This window comes from Alligator sinensis, unplaced genomic scaffold, assembly GCF_000455745.1.
Source record: "Alligator sinensis unplaced genomic scaffold, ASM45574v1 scaffold240_1, whole genome shotgun sequence".
NCBI lineage: Eukaryota > Metazoa > Chordata > Crocodylia > Alligatoridae > Alligator > Alligator sinensis.
The window spans coordinates 3,413,069-3,431,065 of record NW_005841902.1 but is presented as its reverse complement, the minus strand read 5'-3'; the positions used below and the strand labels follow the sequence as shown (position 1 = coordinate 3,431,065).

The window sequence follows — 17,997 nt, the reverse complement described above, 5'->3', positions numbered from 1 at the left end:
CTTAAACATGCATACCCATGATCCAAAATAAACAGGGAGAAGTGGTTCTTTCCTCTGCTGTAGAAAGAAAATCACCATTAAAGCAAATACATAAGGTGGCAAGCCTCCTTCTTCAGGACGATCAACACAACACAGCTATAAAAAAAGAAGGAATAATTATTAATGTTTCTCTGCCTCAGGCATCATATCACGTCATCTTTACAAGTATAAATTATTTCCTATTTGCAAAAGTCAGCCAATTTAAGAGCTGAGAGAGACTTAACACTTGGACAAAGCTATTTTATTTCCATATTAAGGTATAGGCTTGATTTAGCAGGGCTTCATGTATTTATTGTGCTTACTTCTACACTATAAACATACTGATTCTATGTACATTGGTTCTGATAAACTTCTGGACACGGGAGCCAGAAGATACGCTATGACTGGGATTATACATGAAACGACAAGATACAGGCATGTAATTCCTATAAATCTCTGAAAAAAGTTATCCTTTTCAATTTAAACAATAATGATATAACAAACTCCAAACCAACTGCAAATCTTATTTTTGTAGTTGCACATTCTGAAGCTACTGAAGAAATGTATACCCAGAACACTAGGTCTATGTGAATAGGGAAGTATTTGATTCCAATTTGGATTTGCATTCAGCCAATTCGGAGGACGGTTATTCAATCTGGTGATTTGAATCACTGTTCCCATTCGAGTCAGCCGAATCATAATTGAAGATTTGGTGCCAATTCAACAATTCGGATTGGCCGGGGAGAGAGAGGCACAACTGGGCGGCTGCAGATTCTCCTCCGGCTGTGCCTGCCTCTCCATGGGCAGGGGGAGAAGCCACCATGGCTGCCCTGCCCAGCCCCATCCCACATTCAGCCCAACCTCTCGGCACTTAACAAAAAAGCAGCCCCACACTCACAGGCTGCAGCAGTGGGGATCAGGGCTTCTGAGGGCTCGTGGCAGAGCCCCACCGCACAGCAAAAGAACCTGCAGCCGCCCAGCTGTGCCTGCCTCTCTCCAGCCAATCTGAATCTCCGAATCAATTTGGAGGCTTCAGATTAGATTCAGACCTTTTAATGGGTCTCTCGATTCAATTCAGAATCAGAGATTTGACCGCCGAATCGGTCCGAATCTCCTCTGAATTGAATCGGTGACCAAAGCTTTGCCCAGCCCAACAGAACACTACCTAACAGCGTAACCAAAGATGATTAAGTTCACCATTATAAATAGACACTCTGTATTAGAGAAACATACTCTATCATCATTCACATTTGGCTACTAGCATCACATAAGAAAACATCTTTCTTATGTTTCTTCACCAGAGCTCTTTCTAATTTCTATTAATTTGAAATGTGAAAAATTACTTCATTTGACAAATTAAGAATAAAGAATATTTTACATATAATCTGGAAAGAGCAGCAAACATCTCTTATGCACCCAAAGCACTATTGCAGTTGCTGATCAGGTGCATGGAATAAAGATGAATAGATGCACAAAAAGATATAAATGGTAGTACTTTCTACATTGAAAGCATTGTTAGGAATTTAGCTAGAAGCTCAGCAAATACACAAAAAGGAGTTTGTTAATAGATCATTATGGTTATGGTAAAACATCTACTTGTGGTAAAAACCAAGATATGCCTATACTTTCATATACAGCTGACATTTACCTAGATGCATGCTTAAGAAACTCATCATATGTTGGATAAAAAGCACTACACAAGATAAAGACTCACCTTTGCCCAGTACCTGAAGGCAATAACTAGTGGTACAAGTGTAGGTTCTAGTTTTCCAAGCGTTGCCAAGTGGTTTGTTGTAAGATAGGCATTTTCATTTCCTGCACTTATTTTACAGACAAGGCCACTAGAAACAATGAAGAAACTAAATAAAAAACCACGCAACAGTCTTAAAAAGATGATATCAGATGAAATCCTAAAAACCATTACAGCTTAGAGCAGGGACGGGCAATTGTTTTCGGCAGAAGGCCGCTTACTGAGTTTTGGCAAGCCATCAAGGGCCACATGACAGGCAGCCCAGGACAGATTAATACTGATTTTGTAATTTTTTTTTTTTTAGGGGCCTCGCTGGCCAGACAGAATGGCCTGGCGGGCCACCTCTGGCTTAGAGCTATAAGGAAAGATTTAAACAGCCTCAGAGACTTAACATTTACAATTGAAGGAAGCAAGCAATGTGTGCATTTTAGATTTGGAATGTAAACATTTTAAACCCTTTAAAAGTACATTTTAAATTTCTGGGCAGTTTCATTTAATTTCTGAATTTTCTTTTTGCTTTTAGTAACCAAGTAATTTTAGTTCATTGAACTAAATCTACTGTGAATTTACTTATAAGAAAATTATCCTAATTCATAGACCACACCCAGTTAAAAACAGTTTATAAACCATTTCTAGAGTATAGGGATGCATACAAGAGAAAGGCCACATAACAGTGAGCTACTGTGTCAATAGCTAATTAGAGGAACATCTCATGAATCCAAAGTGGTATATGTTAAATGTGCATAATGATAAATACTGTACATGTCTAGCCCTTCTCAACAGGGTATTAAAAACTAAACAACCAGCCCTCACATTTTTTTTTTTAAGTTTCCCAAACAAATATTAAATCTGCATTAATCAAGGAGAAGTAAGTTGTTTACTTTAGCTATCATCCCAAGAAGAAAGCAGAGTGCATGCTAAAAACAGCAGCTATTCTTTAGGGGATTGGTGATGAGGGGGGTGAGGACAGAATAACCCTTACCCTCTTATTCTAGCCTAATACTTATGGGCAAGTCCATTCCTAGTTTGTCTCTCAACATCCATGGAACTGTAATAATTTAGTACAGAAGCATCATTTACAGGCGCTGGTATGTGTAATCTACATTGCTATATGCTATTTAGAACAGACAAATTGACAACTGAGACCTTTGCTTTTCTTTGCACACCACCACTGGTACTCTAGCATGGAAATCTGCATCAACATCAATAAAAGATTCTGGGGGGGGAAAAAAATAAAACACATTAAGAAACATTGATAAACATTTTTGTGTTCACCTGGAAATTGATTTAGTACAAGGAATACAGATAAATAGGGGGGGGGGGGGTCTCATTTTCCTAGATTACTGTAGAAATATACTGTCCACCAACTCTAGCAAGTAAGAGAAGTCTGTCAGGCCAGTGCTGGGATGATCTTATAAAGTAAGTTTTCAAAGTATAAAAGGGAAAAATGTGGTATGGAACTTGTACCACTTCTAACCTATACAGCATTAGTGCTGGTAGGAAAGGAAGTTCAGCAGTTGTGTTTAAGCAGTGCAAGGAAAAATGAACACTGCAGGGTCAATAATACATACACTAGCTATAAACAAACATACATACTAAACATCAGTTTCAATGCATGCATCTAGTTTGTCATTTTACTGTACATAGATTAAAATTCAGAGTAAGTTCAGTAGTTTTTAGAGGAGTGTACAAATGTAATTCTTGAGCTGGGGTAGAGAATGAAAGGGCGGGAAGTAAATCTCAAATGAAAAAACAGAAAGAAGCCACTTAAGACCATTTTTCCTAGTAGCCCCGAGACAATATATCAATATATGACAGCAGACTAACTGACGTTATACTAGTCTGCCTTTAATAGGCCCTCTTCCATTGCCTCCTTTCATATTTGTGCTTTTCAGTCCTCTTGTATCTACTTTATATAATCCTCACTCCCCATTCACTTCTTTCATCAATCTCCTTTCCATTCTTACTTTTCCTTTTCAATCAATTGCTTTGATATCACATCCCTTTTTACTTGCATTTAGAAAGTCAGACATTACTAAAATCCTTCAAGGCCATTTCTGTATTTTAAACTTAACAAGATTCCAAACAACTTTGAAATGAGCTAGTCAAAATGATTAGCACATCATTCTGTGTGCGAACAGAACTTTAAATTCTTGGGCTTAGTCTGTGCCTTAAAGTCAGAAACACTATGCCTACCCATGACACTATATAAGGTAACCCTAACAATCTAAACAATGGAAAGAGGCAGCAGAATTCTTTAAGTCTGATGGTATCTCCATCTCTAACGGGGGGAGAAAATAAAACCACACCAACTAGAATTTCTAATACATGAGAGGTACTATAGCTACCATAGCCAGAAACCTGAAAATACAACTGAAACAATAAATTTCTGTACACATTCACATAGTATACTGCATTTTTAACCATTTACATTGTTCTATAAGTCAGGTAAGTGCCTAGTTTGATGTCTCCGTTTTAAGAATTATGGAACTCGAACTACTGGTAATGGTAAAAAATGATTTTGAAATAAAACGAAGCAGCAAAGTTCTGTTTCTTACCACTGTTTTTCAGACTTTCCTGTACAACTAAGAGAACATCTGGTTGAGCCATCTGCAAAATGATACCCAAATATATCAGTCAAATAATAGAAGTTACAACACTAAAATACTGAAATGTTTTTAAATGTTGTCCTACTCTGAAAAATGATTCCTCACTCAAGAGATTGGTTTCCATATATGTGTCAGATTAAATCTATTGCCTTTACTAATTAAAACTATTTTTTAAATACTTTTTACATTGGTTAGTGGTGAGCTGACCAAGACAGCACAGGATTACATTTCTGCACACATGTGGAACACACCTTTGAAACACAACAGTGGTACAGATGTTGTTTAGAACATGATTTGGCTGGCAGGGCTTATTATTGGTGAAGATGAATGAGAATCAATCAGCCTTGTTTGGCTCTTGGATCACATCTGAAAGACTGACTTTGATATATTATAAACTGAGATCAGAAGTCAAAATGTTTAATATTTGAGAAAACTGAAACAAACATTAAGACCCATGATCACTGTCCCCAATCATCTCACATGAAAATCTTAATAAATGGTTACTGTGTACACCAGAGACAGATCAGGGGCAGGAAGGGGGGGTGTCACTGGTGCAGTTGTACCCTCTTTTGATTCCTGCTCCTCCCAAAGTTTAAAAACCAAACTGCTTGGCAGTAGCAGCAATTCTATTCAGGCAACTGTGAGTGTCAATTGAATTCATGGCTCATTAAAATCTGATTCCTTCTAAACTCTTCATTTTATAGGTGTTAGTGACCCTGTCTCCTTTTTAATTGCCTTGATGTTCCACTAACCAAGCTAGCCTTTCTTCTACAATTCTGCTGTCTGGTAATGTATCTCCTGTTTCACACCCCTGACAACTGTTTTTAACACATTTCAATAAAGTTATATTTGTTTCATCTTTAATCTTAAACCGAATAATATAGCCCTAGGCCCCTTGCATATTAGTCCATCTCCTAGTTTCTTTTTACCTAGAGAAAAATATGCGGTTATATTGGATGGTGTACCACACCACCTGCACACCCTTTTTCAAAATCGGGAGATCCAGCCATGGTAGCATAATATTAAATACACCCCCACTCACACACGTATTTCAATACATGAAAAAGTTTGTTATTCTAATTCTGCTCTTATACTTTGGGGTATCTAGACACTAGTATTAAAGTTGTTGCTTTTTTCACAAGAACAACAATCAATACTTAAAAAAAACCAAATAAACAAAAAACCCCATTTCAAATTCTTACTGTGTCCCTTTCATAATGTCAGGGAGGGCATGGGGGATGAGGGGAGGAAGGACCCTACATGCAGGGAGGAAAAAAAAGTAACTGCACATAGGGACTATTAACTTCTAATCTTTGGAGTTTGTGCCATGTGACTTAAAAGATATCTGGGCAGCTGGGAGAGAAACACAGAGGTAACTTCAAGTTCTACTATTCCCCAGCCCTACAAAAATTGCTACAGCTTGGGGGGGGAAAATCAAAAAAAAAAAATCACATTTTCTATCAAACACTCTCTCCTCCAATGCACTAGGCAGAACTCACAAAGCTGATTATGTAGAGGAAGATAAAAATTGACAAAATTAATAAAGCAAACCAAATGGAAATATGCATCTGCCACTGCAGTTTTATTAGGCTTATTAGCTCTCAATCCTTCCTGTGTGTGGAATTTAACATTTATACTGATGAGTACACATTTTACAGTGCATTTCCTGCCTTTCACTATATTGTGAAGAATTACTACAACCCTCAACTCCAGGGATGGAACACAAACCACAAGGTCATAACAGGCATAATTCTTGAATTTAAAGTGGGATTTTTTTCTTTTTTTTAGTTTCAAGACAAAAACAGAATGGAAAGTAAAAGAAATAAATAAAAGTCCAATACACCAATAGATTTCCAAAAGGTTGATCAGTGTCCTAAAGAACAACTCTAGGATGCTTTGCTTCTTTATGCAGTTTCAGAACTTCGACTATTTTTTCTCCTACACCTGAGCATTTCTTTACTAAACAAGAATAAACAGGACTTGTTAAAATAAAGAAATAATGTACAAAATATTAACATGCCTTTTAAAATGTTTTACAACTATCCAGATTAAGAAAATACAGGACAGGAGGCTACTCTTCCTTTTATGGGTCATTATGAAAGCTTGCAATATATCCTAGGAAGTCAGGGAACCCAGAATTCTAGTTGCTCCTTTACAAGTCTGCAAAATTATCTTGTATACAGATCATCTAGGGCAGTGTTTCCCAACCAGTGTGCCACGGCACAAATGTGCCCCGTCAGAAATGAACAGGTATGCCATGGAATTTAGCCATGGCAATGAGCTACAACAGGTATGAGGATTGGGAATGCCTTAACAGGTGTGCCGCAGAAAATTTTTACTAATGTAAGCGTGCCTTGGGCTGGAAAAGGTTGGGAAACACCGATCTAAATCAAGGTTATCTTTAATCATATAATAGCTGAATAAAGTGAGAAGGAACTGGGTGAAGATACTAAACCACAGGCACAGGGATCTGCAAAGAACAAGATATTTAAGAAAATAATTTTTTTAAGCATTGCGCCTTTTTCTTTTTGAGAACTGCTTAAATGTATAACTTTTAAAACAGCAAAGTCTTTAGGCCGATGTCAGGAAAGTGTCCTTTCCTCCTGAACCATCTCAGGGTCTTTAAGCATATTTTATCTGTTGGTAGATACACTGCCATGAAAAATAGTAAAACAGTCACTGAATCTAAAATATGAGACTGTAACCTAGTCTTTGGTAAAAAAACCCCACCCTTTTCCTGTGGTTTTCTTGTTTTCTTAATTGATTTGTTCAAAGCCTTAATAAAATCCAATTCCAAGACAGAACAAACCAGTCAGTGACAGTGTGTTTCTAACCAGAACACTGCTTGTCCGTGTTCTGGTTAGAAAGACAAAAACTTAAGTGGCATCATTTTTGACAGATTTCTAATATTCAGACACGAAAGGCAAAGATTTTTAAACTGGTGGTCTTCCAGTTAAGCATCTAAAGTAACTGGTCCAAGTTTCAGAAAGGTCAAGTAATCTATAGAAGTTAATGGGAGTTGTCAGTATGTAAAGGCTTCTTAAAAAGAATTTTTTATTTTAAGGATATAAATATGGATTGAGTTGCCTAACTATCTGCACCCTGGTTTCAAGAAAAAGTTAAACAGCACCCTGATTTCCAGAAAAGATTATTCCATCTCATCATGCAGGTATACTGACGACAGCTACAGATGATGGGTTAAGACCTGCATACCCCATCCTGTAGGCTTTGAAGGGATAAAGTGGTCAACTGTTGTGGTTCTTCTCTACAAGCAATGTGACACTAGGTACCAGCAGTCTCAAGGTTTCCTATGCCCTAATGCAGAGTTGGAGATAATGCAGAGTTGGAAAGATGGAGTTTAATTATGCAGCTATCAAACCAACTATTATTGGGGAAGGACAAGGACAGAATCAAATGCCTACTGTAGTCTGAAGTATCTCTCTGCTATACAGTATTGAACTGCACTAAAAACAGCATAAAAAGTGCAAAGTTGGATTTCTAATTCTTCATGCCTTTTGTGGTCAAAGCATAAAGTGACTGGCAAAAAACCCAAGGTATATTCCATTTACTGAATGTCCTACTGTAAGATACTACCTCATTTTACAGCTGGGGAAGCCAGAACCGGAGATAAATATCTCCATTTGCTTCCTGGGCTGGTAGGAGATGAAGCTTAATTCACTACTGTTTATGAAGTGCTTTGGGTTCTTTGGATGGAAGATTCTATTCCCAAAGAAAAGTAATAATATTACTGCTACAAGTAGCGCAAACAGGAAAAGGAAAACGTTATTTTTAGAGCAACATTCAATAGGATGACTTTCAATTAGTTGATGCATTTCAGTAAAAATCTTATTGTGATTTTGCACTATTATGAAGGCTGTGCGTGTAAAATAAATCCAAAAATCACAGACACATTTATAATAAAAGCTGTCTTACTTACACTGGCTGGAAACTGGATATCAATGTTTATGTCAGAATTTTTGAAACCAAATCTGCTACCTGAAGAACCATACAGCCTTAATGAGCATTCTGCAAACAAAAGAATTTGGTGCATTTAAATCAATAGCAGTCTACATCCTAAAGTGGGGAGCAGATACTTTACTGTACTGCCAGCAGATTCCAAGCCTAGAGCAGGTGTACATAGCTATGGGAAGATTGCCCTGAGTAAGGAAGAGTCTTCCCAGGATAAGAGCTGACCTAGCAGCTCTGCCTTTTCCTTCCCATAACCCCGCTGGTGAAGGGGTCAAGATCACAGCCAAACCTAGGACTTTCCTATGTCCTGCTGATCCCAGCTGCTCCTTTATTGTCACTGGCACCTGATATGACTTAGAATTTTCAAGCTGAAATACTAGTCACATATCCCCAAGTGGAACATATTATGCTAGCATATAATAAATACTATATATTATAGCATACTGTTATACTAAAATCCTATATTCATACTACAACTTATCAAATGTGATATTAAGATTACTCTTTTGAGAAAGGAAAAAAAATGACAGACAATAATATCTAGCAAACAAACAAAATGGCAAAAGTAATACCTGGCAATTTTTGATGTAGTAAGGTTTCCATCATTATATTAATTTTGGACCTTTGCTCCAGATCTTCATTATTTAAGCCAAATTCCTGTACAACATTTCCAATGGCAACACCAATTGCTTGTATCTGGGAAGGTGTTGGTGGAGGTAGGGTAGTCAGCAGCTGCTCTTCTTGTTTTTCCTTTAAAGTTAACCATACCATAACATATTTTAGTGGTTCTTTTCAGTTACTCTACTGAAGTTTGGGGTGAATGCACATTATTTATCCCAATTAGTAATTTTGTATCCTTTTTTATACTATGGAGCTAGGGTGTAGGCCTTCAAAATAAACCAGGTCTAGTATGATGAAACCAAGAAAGGGGCAAGAAATCAGAGATTTCAACAATTTACAGAAATCATAGAAAGGCTGGAGGGGGCTGGAGGGGACTTCAGGAGGTTATTTAATCCAACACCCGGCTCAAAGCAGGACCATCCCCAACTAAGTCATTCCAGCCAGGGCTTTGTTGAGTTGAGCCTTAAAAACCTCCAAGGATGGAGATTCCACCACCTCTCCAGGTAACCTGTGTTTCAGTGTTTCACCACCTTCCTAGTAAGACAGTTTTTCCTAATAATCAACCTAAACTTCCCTTGCTGCAACTTGAGATCTTTGTTCCTTGTTCTGTCATCTTTTACCACTGCTATCTCCACCCTCTTTGGAACTACCCTTCATGTAGTTAAAGACTGCTATCAAATCTCCTCTCAGTCTTCTCTTCTGCAGACTAAATAAGCCCAGTTCCCTCAGTCTCTCCTAACAAGTTATGGCCCCAGCCCCCTAACTACTGTTGTTGTCCTCTGCTGGACTCTTTCCAACTGGTCTACATCCTTTTTGTAGTGGGGGGGCCTAAAACTAGACACAGTACTCCATATGTGGCCTCACCAGTGCTGAATAGAGGGGAATAATTACTTCTCTTGATCTGCTGGCAATACTCCTACTAAAGCAGCCCAGTATGTTGTTAGCCTTCTTGACAACAGGGCAGTGTTGACTTATATTCAGCTTACTGTCTTTTTCTGCAGCTGCTGCTTAGCCAGTTGGTCCCAAGCTTGTAGCAGCACATCAGATTCTTCCATCCTAAGTGCAGGATTTTGCACTTGTCCTTCTTGAACCTCATGAGATTTCTTTTGGCCCAATCCTCCAATTTGCTGAGGTCACTCCGAATCCTAACCCTATCCTCCAACTTTGCATTGGGGGATTCCCTGTTCCCCCGAGTACTACCAGGAGTGACTAGAAATAACGGTCACAAGCTGGTAGAGGGTAGATTCAGACTAGACATCAGGAGGCGCTACTTTACTGTCAGGGTGGCTAGGATCTGGAACCAACCTCCAAGAGAAGTGGTGCTGGCTCCTACCCTGGGAGTCTTTAAGAGGAGGTTAGACGAACACCTTGCTGGGTTTGTTTGCCCCCAGTACTTTTCCTGCCATGGCAGGGGGTTGGACTTGATGATCTGCTCAGGTCCCTTCTGACCCTACCAACTATGAAACTTATCTGCTACATCCTCCAGCTTGGTGTCATCCGCAAACTTGCTTAGGGCGCAATCCTTCCCATCTTCCAGATTGTTAATGACAATATTGAACAAAACAGGTCCCAGGAGTGACCCCTGGGGCAATACATTTGGATACTGGCTGCCAACTAGACCTTGTGCTATTGATCACTACCCGTTGCGCCTGATGATCCAGCCAGCTTTCTATCCCCTTTACAGTCCGTTCATCCAATCCATACTTCCTTAGCTTGCTTGCAATAATGTTGCGGGAGACTGTATCAAAAGCCTTCCTAAAAGTCAAAGTATATTACTCTGGGCAATAAGTATGGCAAGAACCAACAAGGAGAGACTTTAGAGGCAACTTAATTATTATCAGAATAAAAAACAGTTTTACAAATCTATGCTTTATATGCATTTAGCTGTTACTAATTTACAGCTGTTATTAACTCACCTTCATGTTTTTCTTGTGCCTTTTCTCTTTAATGTGCTTATGAGCAAATGCCACCGACTCAATCAGAGCATCACACAATTTGCAGGTATACTTGGCTGCTGGATAGTTTCGAGGTCGCTAAAAAGTCAACACACTAAGTTACAAGAAGATATTGCCTTCATTTGATATACCAGTTCAGTCTAGTTGGATGTTCTAATGTCAAAAAAAGAAATGTCTTCCTTCTTTTTTTGATTCCAACCTTAGAGCCTAGCTATTTGGATATTCAAGAGGGAGATGCAATAAACTGTAGCAGTACACACTGAAAATAACAAAGGCATATAAGCCTGCTGTTGAATTTATTGTTCTTTTTGTCCATTAAGGGCCCATTTTATCACAAGTAAGTTTCATAGATTTGATCATTAGTAACAGGCCTTTCAGTAGCTAAATAAAGTGTAATTCTTAGGTAAGCGGGTGCCTTGGGTTCTTATTTGCAGACTGATAAAATATGAAACTAGTATATATGTAAAGCCAATGTCACCTTCTTTAGCCTGTAAATGCAGTCTCGTTTTAATCGTTCTTCAGCCTGCTGCAACCCTAGTCGTTCTTTTACTGACAGCACAGATTCATCTATGACAGGACCTTCCATATCTTCATCTTGCTCATAGTCTTCTTTTCTAGTAGTTCTTCTTGATCTCCTTGGTTTCCTATGTTTCTTCATTTCTTAAAGAGTTACCAGAACACGTGTTGTAAGATAATGATATAGAACCATTCATTCTTCTTTCTATTAATGCACTTGCAGAAGCAGACACAAGTACCTGCTGGTCACAGAATTTGCTTTTCCTTGTCATATGCAAGTCACCATCTTTGTAAAAAAATGCAATAGTACACTTTTGTATATTTTCATGCCATATCCTATTACATGTTTATTTAGATTCTTACCAGCTATGGGACTTAAGTTATAGCAACCAACCTTTGACCCATGAAGTCAAACAATTTAATAGCACGTTCTTGTCTGAGCAACAACAGTTAAAAGACAACAACAGTTCTACTGTCAACTTGATATGCATAAAATATCCCAAGGTAATAAACTGAGGACACAGAACATACCCACTGATTAAAGAATACTGAATAAGTCAGGGAAGGATTATATTCCATTTCTGGACATACCTGCTTCCATCTACTGGTGCTGAAATTGCAATAAATTTTGAAACTTAAACCTACCTGAGCTCCTCACTACATGAAGCTCAAGTTAATGCCACAGAAGCTAAATTATGCGCTGACAGCATGCTGTGCAAGTGTCACATGAGAGGTATAGGTCCAAACAAATCCAACTGAAGCAATTTAACATACATTGAAGATGTTCCCTCTCAACTGAAGTCTTGATATTATAGCAACACATGTTTTTATTCCCCCAAAAGGCAAGCTTTTAGAATTGTAAGTACTGCAATACACTGGGTGAAGTTACCTTTAGACTTTTAGACTACAATAATCAATTAAATAACAAAATGGTAGATAAAGCACACCAATAGGTCTCACCTGCTAAAACAACTCAGTGGATGCAACTGTAAATGTGTGCACAAGAAATAAACTATTAAGTTTATAGCTAAACTTCTAGCAGAAGCGTGAATGTAAATATTGTCTCCAAACTGCATCTAGCTTTGTCAGCATTTGTGCAAAAGAAATTGTTTTTGGTCTAAAGTATACAGGTAAAATGTAATCTTTGGCTCCAACAGAAGTGGGTAAATGTAAGCCAGATTTCAGGAAGCTGAAATTACAGCTCTCCTCTCATGCAAATACCAAAATATTGGCCAGAACGTTAAGATCTTTTAAAGGCTTGAATGCCTCTGAAAAAATTCCCTCAGCTTCCTTTCTTCTTGTTATTCTGAAGTTCTCACACTGGCAACTGATTTTTGCTTGTACTGATTTTAAGCAGGAAAACTTCAACAAGTATAAAGAAAGGGTACCAAGTGTTTCAGGGATACTACCTGAAGGCTCTGACTTTCAAGGGAGGTAGGTTACATGATAATTCCTTTTTAAAAAAACAAACAAACAAAAAAAAAGTTATAGGAAATACCTAGAACTGCCAGGATAAAAAAATTAGAGGGCTTTTATTTTTCCCCAGTTTTGTGTGTGCATTGACTAGTGCTTTGCCTATTTAGCTTCTCGCTGATGTAGGTTTACAAACAAGGGTTAAGTGTTTTTTTTATTCATTCCTTTAACAGGGTTAACAGCCATGTATGAAATGCCAGAACTGGGAAGAGGGTATGCCAAAACTACTTATACCCAGCACTAGTTCAGATTTCAGTTTGATAAAAAAGGTGCCATATAACTTTGTCTACTAGACATTTTATAAATCTACAACTCCAGAAAAAGAAGAGATGATGTCTTTATTTTCAGTGTTCCCTACTAGTAACTAACTTCAGAGTCTACCTCTGCTGTCCCTATCTTTCCGTAAAGAGGATTATGAACATTTCACTGTTGTCCATAGCAAGGCCTGCAAAATTTTACCTTACTCACTCAATAACTATAATTACTAGACTTGTTAAGCAGCATCTGCATTGCCACACTTCCTGTCGTGCCTTAAGCTATTCCTGTTTAGTCTCCAACACTCATCCCTTGAAGGACATTTAAGTTCTGCCACTCTGCCCCAATACACTGGCTCATAGTCTGACTCCAGGAAAAAAAAAGGTCTTTATTACTGCCAAAAGCTCATTTTTATTCGCTTTGTTACACAACTTAAATACAAAGTGTTTGCTTCCTAATAATCAGTTAGTGCCAGAGCTGCTTCAATACATCACGTAGTACCAAAAACTCCTGCTGCCTCTTGATATACAGAAGACCCTTTCGAACAGGGGTCAACCTATGGCCCACAGGCCAGAGGGAAATGGTGGTACAGAGCTGCGCTGTGCCACCTAGCTCCTCTGCTGTGGGGCAGGGGGAAGAGTGCAGAGATTTCAAGCCCACAGTCATGGCTAGTTCACTGGCAAAAGACTGTCAATCCCTGCTCTACTTCATGCTTTCATTCAGCAGTAACTTGTGGGCTACCTTTCTTCTCCTGCCCATCTAGAAAAGAAATCAGGAGCTTCCCTGCTTCATTCAGTCCATTCATCTATACAAAAATGTCTATTCACTCAAAGAATTCTGGCTCTCATAATTCTTAAAAGGCAGTCCTGAAGTCAATTAGAGCTTTTGGGTTTTACTCCTCTAGTTTCACAAAGTTGTCAGCAAAGTCCCCTGGCTGCACATAAACCACTGCAGTGATTTATGCAGCAGGCTTCTTGTTTTTAAAGCTTAAAAACCTGCACAAGTTAACAGGATAGGCACCAAAGGGTTTTACATGCTCTTCAGAAGTCTGAAATGCAATGGGAGTCCCAGGTATCCTAGACTCACTGATTTTATTTATTTATTTTAAGTCTGTGAATATCCAGTTACTGCTTCAGGACTTAACTAATCTCATATGACAATGAGAAATAGGAATGAACCTTGTTTGCCAGGTTTCTAACGCATCATTTCTAAACTTTGTTTGTTTTATAAAAGCAAGAAAACAAAATTTGAATTAATCTGTGAGCCATATTTACTGCCATGTGTGAAGCAATATAGTGCTGTCTGGTCAAGTACACAAGACAAATTCCTGCACTACTATTCCAAATGCTGCTTACTGCCCACAAAGTTACTGATGAGAATAATGTATCATTCAGCTGCTTTCTCCCTTCCAGAAGCAGGCTGGCCTGGTGGTCTTCAATAATGCCTGGTGTCTACAAGCCAGGAGCTGACAGAAGAAAGAACCCTGCCAGAAGTCCTAGTAAACAGAAGAAATGGATATCAAAAGTTGTTTGCATTTCATTTCTTTGGTGTTACCCCATCTCTTATTTCATAACTACTCTTCCCCATAAGTGTCAACATTTTTGAGCTTTCCATGTTATTCAGTTTTACTCTCAACTACCTCACCTACTCAGAATAGATGGATCTGAGTCTAAAATTTAATTTTTTAAAATATTAAATGGCTATACATGAAGTTTTGTTGCTCATGTCAACTGAGTATTCATTTCTGCAAGCAAAGAAATAGCTGCTTTAAACAGCAATAGTAAAAGTGATTTGAGACTCATAACATCATTTGATGGTGGATGGTTAATACTTAGTTTATTAGTCTACAATTACAGGAAAAGTAAAGCCAGGTTTTCATGGCTTTCTTTTTCTTCTTATGAAAGAAATCCTATAATTCCAGTCTTTTGCCATCTTAAGATGACATTCTTACCTGTCCGGTTGAATAGCTTCCCTGTCAGAGAGAAAGTCTTATAATAGGGTGAATGGATTTGCATGTTCTCATTAACCCAGTATATTTTAGATTCATGTACTCACTAGGCATGAGTCAAGTACAGAAGGAGTTTGAAATAGAAGCTATAGCCACAAAGAGACAATATCCAGACCAAGCTACAATCTAGATATCTAGTTTTCTTTCATTCATTCAGGATTGTCACCAGTTCAGTGGGGTTTAAACATCAGTCAAGCAAAAAATGTTGCCTCTATTAGGAGGAAGAGACTGTGATTGATAACTTGCAAGCTGTAACTTGGGTAGCGCTCCAGGTTCTATGGCAGTTTGACAGAAGGAAGGAGCTGATGGGGAGGTGGAGCTGGACTCAGAGAGAAGTGGTAAGACGTGTTAGGATCTTCAGCATTATTTAAAAAAAGTTAGATTTCTACCAAGAAAGGAGAGGACTATCACAAGGAATCAGAGTGAGAATTAAGTCTGCAGGGACTGCTGTTGTATATTATTTTAAACATGATTCTACACAGTTTAGACACTTCAGACTTTTCCTTTAAATTGGGAGATTTAGTTTGCTGTTTATAAATCCATGTATTCGTTATATGATACAAGCATTATTTCCTGTGAAAAATGTACTGAAGTTATCTTTTAGAATAACCTAGGAAAGGCATAATTATCCTAGATGAGACAGACAAAAAGGGAAAAGGAGAGAAAAGTATTCAGAAATATCACTACTGCGTGTCAAATGGTCCTATTTAATCTCTAAGAACTAAAATAGAGGGAAAAATAGTTTTTCCATCGCTGCTCTATTTCTGCCTCTTTCCAGTACTTCATTACACCTCCACATTGTTTTTAATCTTGCCTATATTAAAAGCATTCCTTGTTCATTACCTTATTTATATCTTTGAACACAAATCATCATCATCATCAGTTTAACAAAATCCTCCTTTAATCATCAAGTTCTAGGTCTCTAGGTCTCCCTCTCACAGTTCTACACAGTGGCATTTGGGAACAAGATCTAAAGGAAGCATGAATAAAGGGACAACAGGTATACCCCATGTCAGCACAGTTCACCTCCAAAAGTTTAAGACAAAGCATGGAGGAAAAGACAGATACACAGTACCTCCAATATGTTTTGGCAGGGGAGGCCTAGGATGGCACTCAGGGGAAGAAAAGAAAGAAAACTTCATAAATTAGAAATTTCTGATCACTTATTTCAACACACTGCCATAACACTGACAAAAACTGTGAATGCACTGATTTAGCATGGACTTTATTCTGCTCTCCCTTAGGGAGGAATATAATTTTCAAAATCAAAGTGCTCCAGTGACAGATTCTGATTTAGCTAATTATATCACAAAATGATCTTCTTGGAAAAAAAAGAACAAGATATTTATACATTGCCTTTCTTCTTTTTAACCTTTTCTCCCAATTTACTGAAAAAGTTGCATGCAACTTTATCATGTGCTCCTGTAGCAATTTCTTCAATCCCACCTCATGAGTTAAATTTGATCAAACAGAAACTGGGAAAGTGCGAGAATTGCAGACTGGGCCATCACAAGTATGTTATCTACATGTTTATAAACTTGCCAAACCAAAAAAATTCCCAGCAGGCCAAGTAAGAAAACAAATTCTGCATCACATGCTGTAACTACATTACTTAAAGAATTACAACTTTGTACAATCAAAATTTTTGCAACTTCTACATGTTATAGAACATTATTTTTTATAGTGAATTTTGAAGTCATACTTCCAAGACAAGCACACAGAAAGTAATCGTACTTGAAGAAACTATGTAAAAGTGTGTTCATTACCAGAATTTCCTTTTTGTACGTCTGATATTTCTTCACCTGTCAAGTCTTTCTGCTGTTGTCTTCTTACACTCCTGCTTCCTGTACCTTCAACCTCCTGAAAAGAGTCTTTTCTCGTCCTATTGAGCATGGGAATCCGGACTGTAGATTTGTACTCTCTCCAGTTCTCTGCAGTACCACGATGGTCATCAGATATCCACTTCTTAATCTGGTCTTTTTGAGCATCATTTAACTTTGCCCCTTGACTATGCCCCAAACTTTTAAATGAATTTGGGCTACTCAAAACACTGTGTGCTCCTTTTCGGGGACTGTTTCCATAATGAAGAGGTGGTCCCTTTTTCTTCTGAAAGCCCATTTCGGTTTTGTTGCCATGGTTATTTCCATAATCATCCATGACTTGGAAGTCCTGTTGTACAGCGTTTCTCCTTAACTCATCTTCATTTGAGATTCCTCGTTCCTTATTTCGTTTGGCAAAGGAAGGTTTCACAGCATCTCCCATTGTAACTGCTGTTCAGTTCAACAAGCCACACCTGAAAATCAAAGGAGGCAGCATTAATCAAATCAAGTCAAGTAGCTTGAACAGAGATACATTTATGAAACACACAACTATTTTCCTCATTACACTTTACACATCTGCTCAGGGCCCACATCCTACATACTTAAAAGATAACTCCAATGGTGGCTGACACTTGGTGACACCCGTCTCATCTGCAGATTATCATATTTCTGCATATTAAGGCTCTACTACTGATTTCAGATTAAAATTAGACTCTGAGCATGTTTCTATCATAAAGGGGTCTTTTTAAGGTTCCTGTAGCCCAAGTTTTAAGACTCGATTCTACCAGGACACCGTGTGTGGAAGGGCTCAACCCAGGCATCAACAAAACAGACCACTGGTGCAAGAACATTTAGATATATCTGCATAGCCATGAAAGAAAAAGTCCTGGCTACAAAGGAGCTTAGGCAACTAAAAGTGCAGAGGGACTTCCAGAAGGTGCCTAACCTAACAAGGGACTCTTTGTGAATCTTTTCGGGTGCCAAAACCCCTTTGTAACTTTGT

At 38.2% G+C, this 17,997-nt stretch overlaps 1 protein-coding gene across 4 annotated transcripts in view; it reads right to left on the bottom strand.

The window, feature by feature from the left end:
* The window catches only part of TUT7 (terminal uridylyl transferase 7), a 40,166-nt gene extending 22,704 nt beyond the window's left edge, over positions 1–17,462 (bottom strand). The window contains exons 1-10 of one of the 4 annotated variants that reach the window (XM_025197664.1): positions 16,941–17,077; positions 14,522–14,661; positions 11,401–11,582; positions 10,884–11,000; positions 8,919–9,096; positions 8,315–8,403; positions 4,327–4,378; positions 2,915–2,984; positions 1,733–1,859; positions 16–135 (exon numbers count right to left, since the gene is read on the bottom strand). In XM_025197664.1, coding sequence (XP_025053449.1) covers positions 16–135; positions 1,733–1,859; positions 2,915–2,984; positions 4,327–4,378; positions 8,315–8,403; positions 8,919–9,096; positions 10,884–11,000; positions 11,401–11,580 — 933 coding nt within the window. In that variant the 5' untranslated portion in view covers positions 11,581–11,582; positions 14,522–14,661; positions 16,941–17,077. Of the gene's footprint in view, positions 1–15; positions 136–1,732; positions 1,860–2,914; positions 2,985–4,326; positions 4,379–8,314; positions 8,404–8,918; positions 9,097–10,883; positions 11,001–11,400; positions 11,583–12,398; positions 14,413–14,521; positions 14,662–16,940 lie in introns of those variants that run through there. The other 3 variants (XM_014517347.1, XM_025197665.1, XM_025197666.1) reach the window with 3 other exon arrangements.
* Between the last annotated feature and the right edge of the window lie 535 nt (positions 17,463–17,997).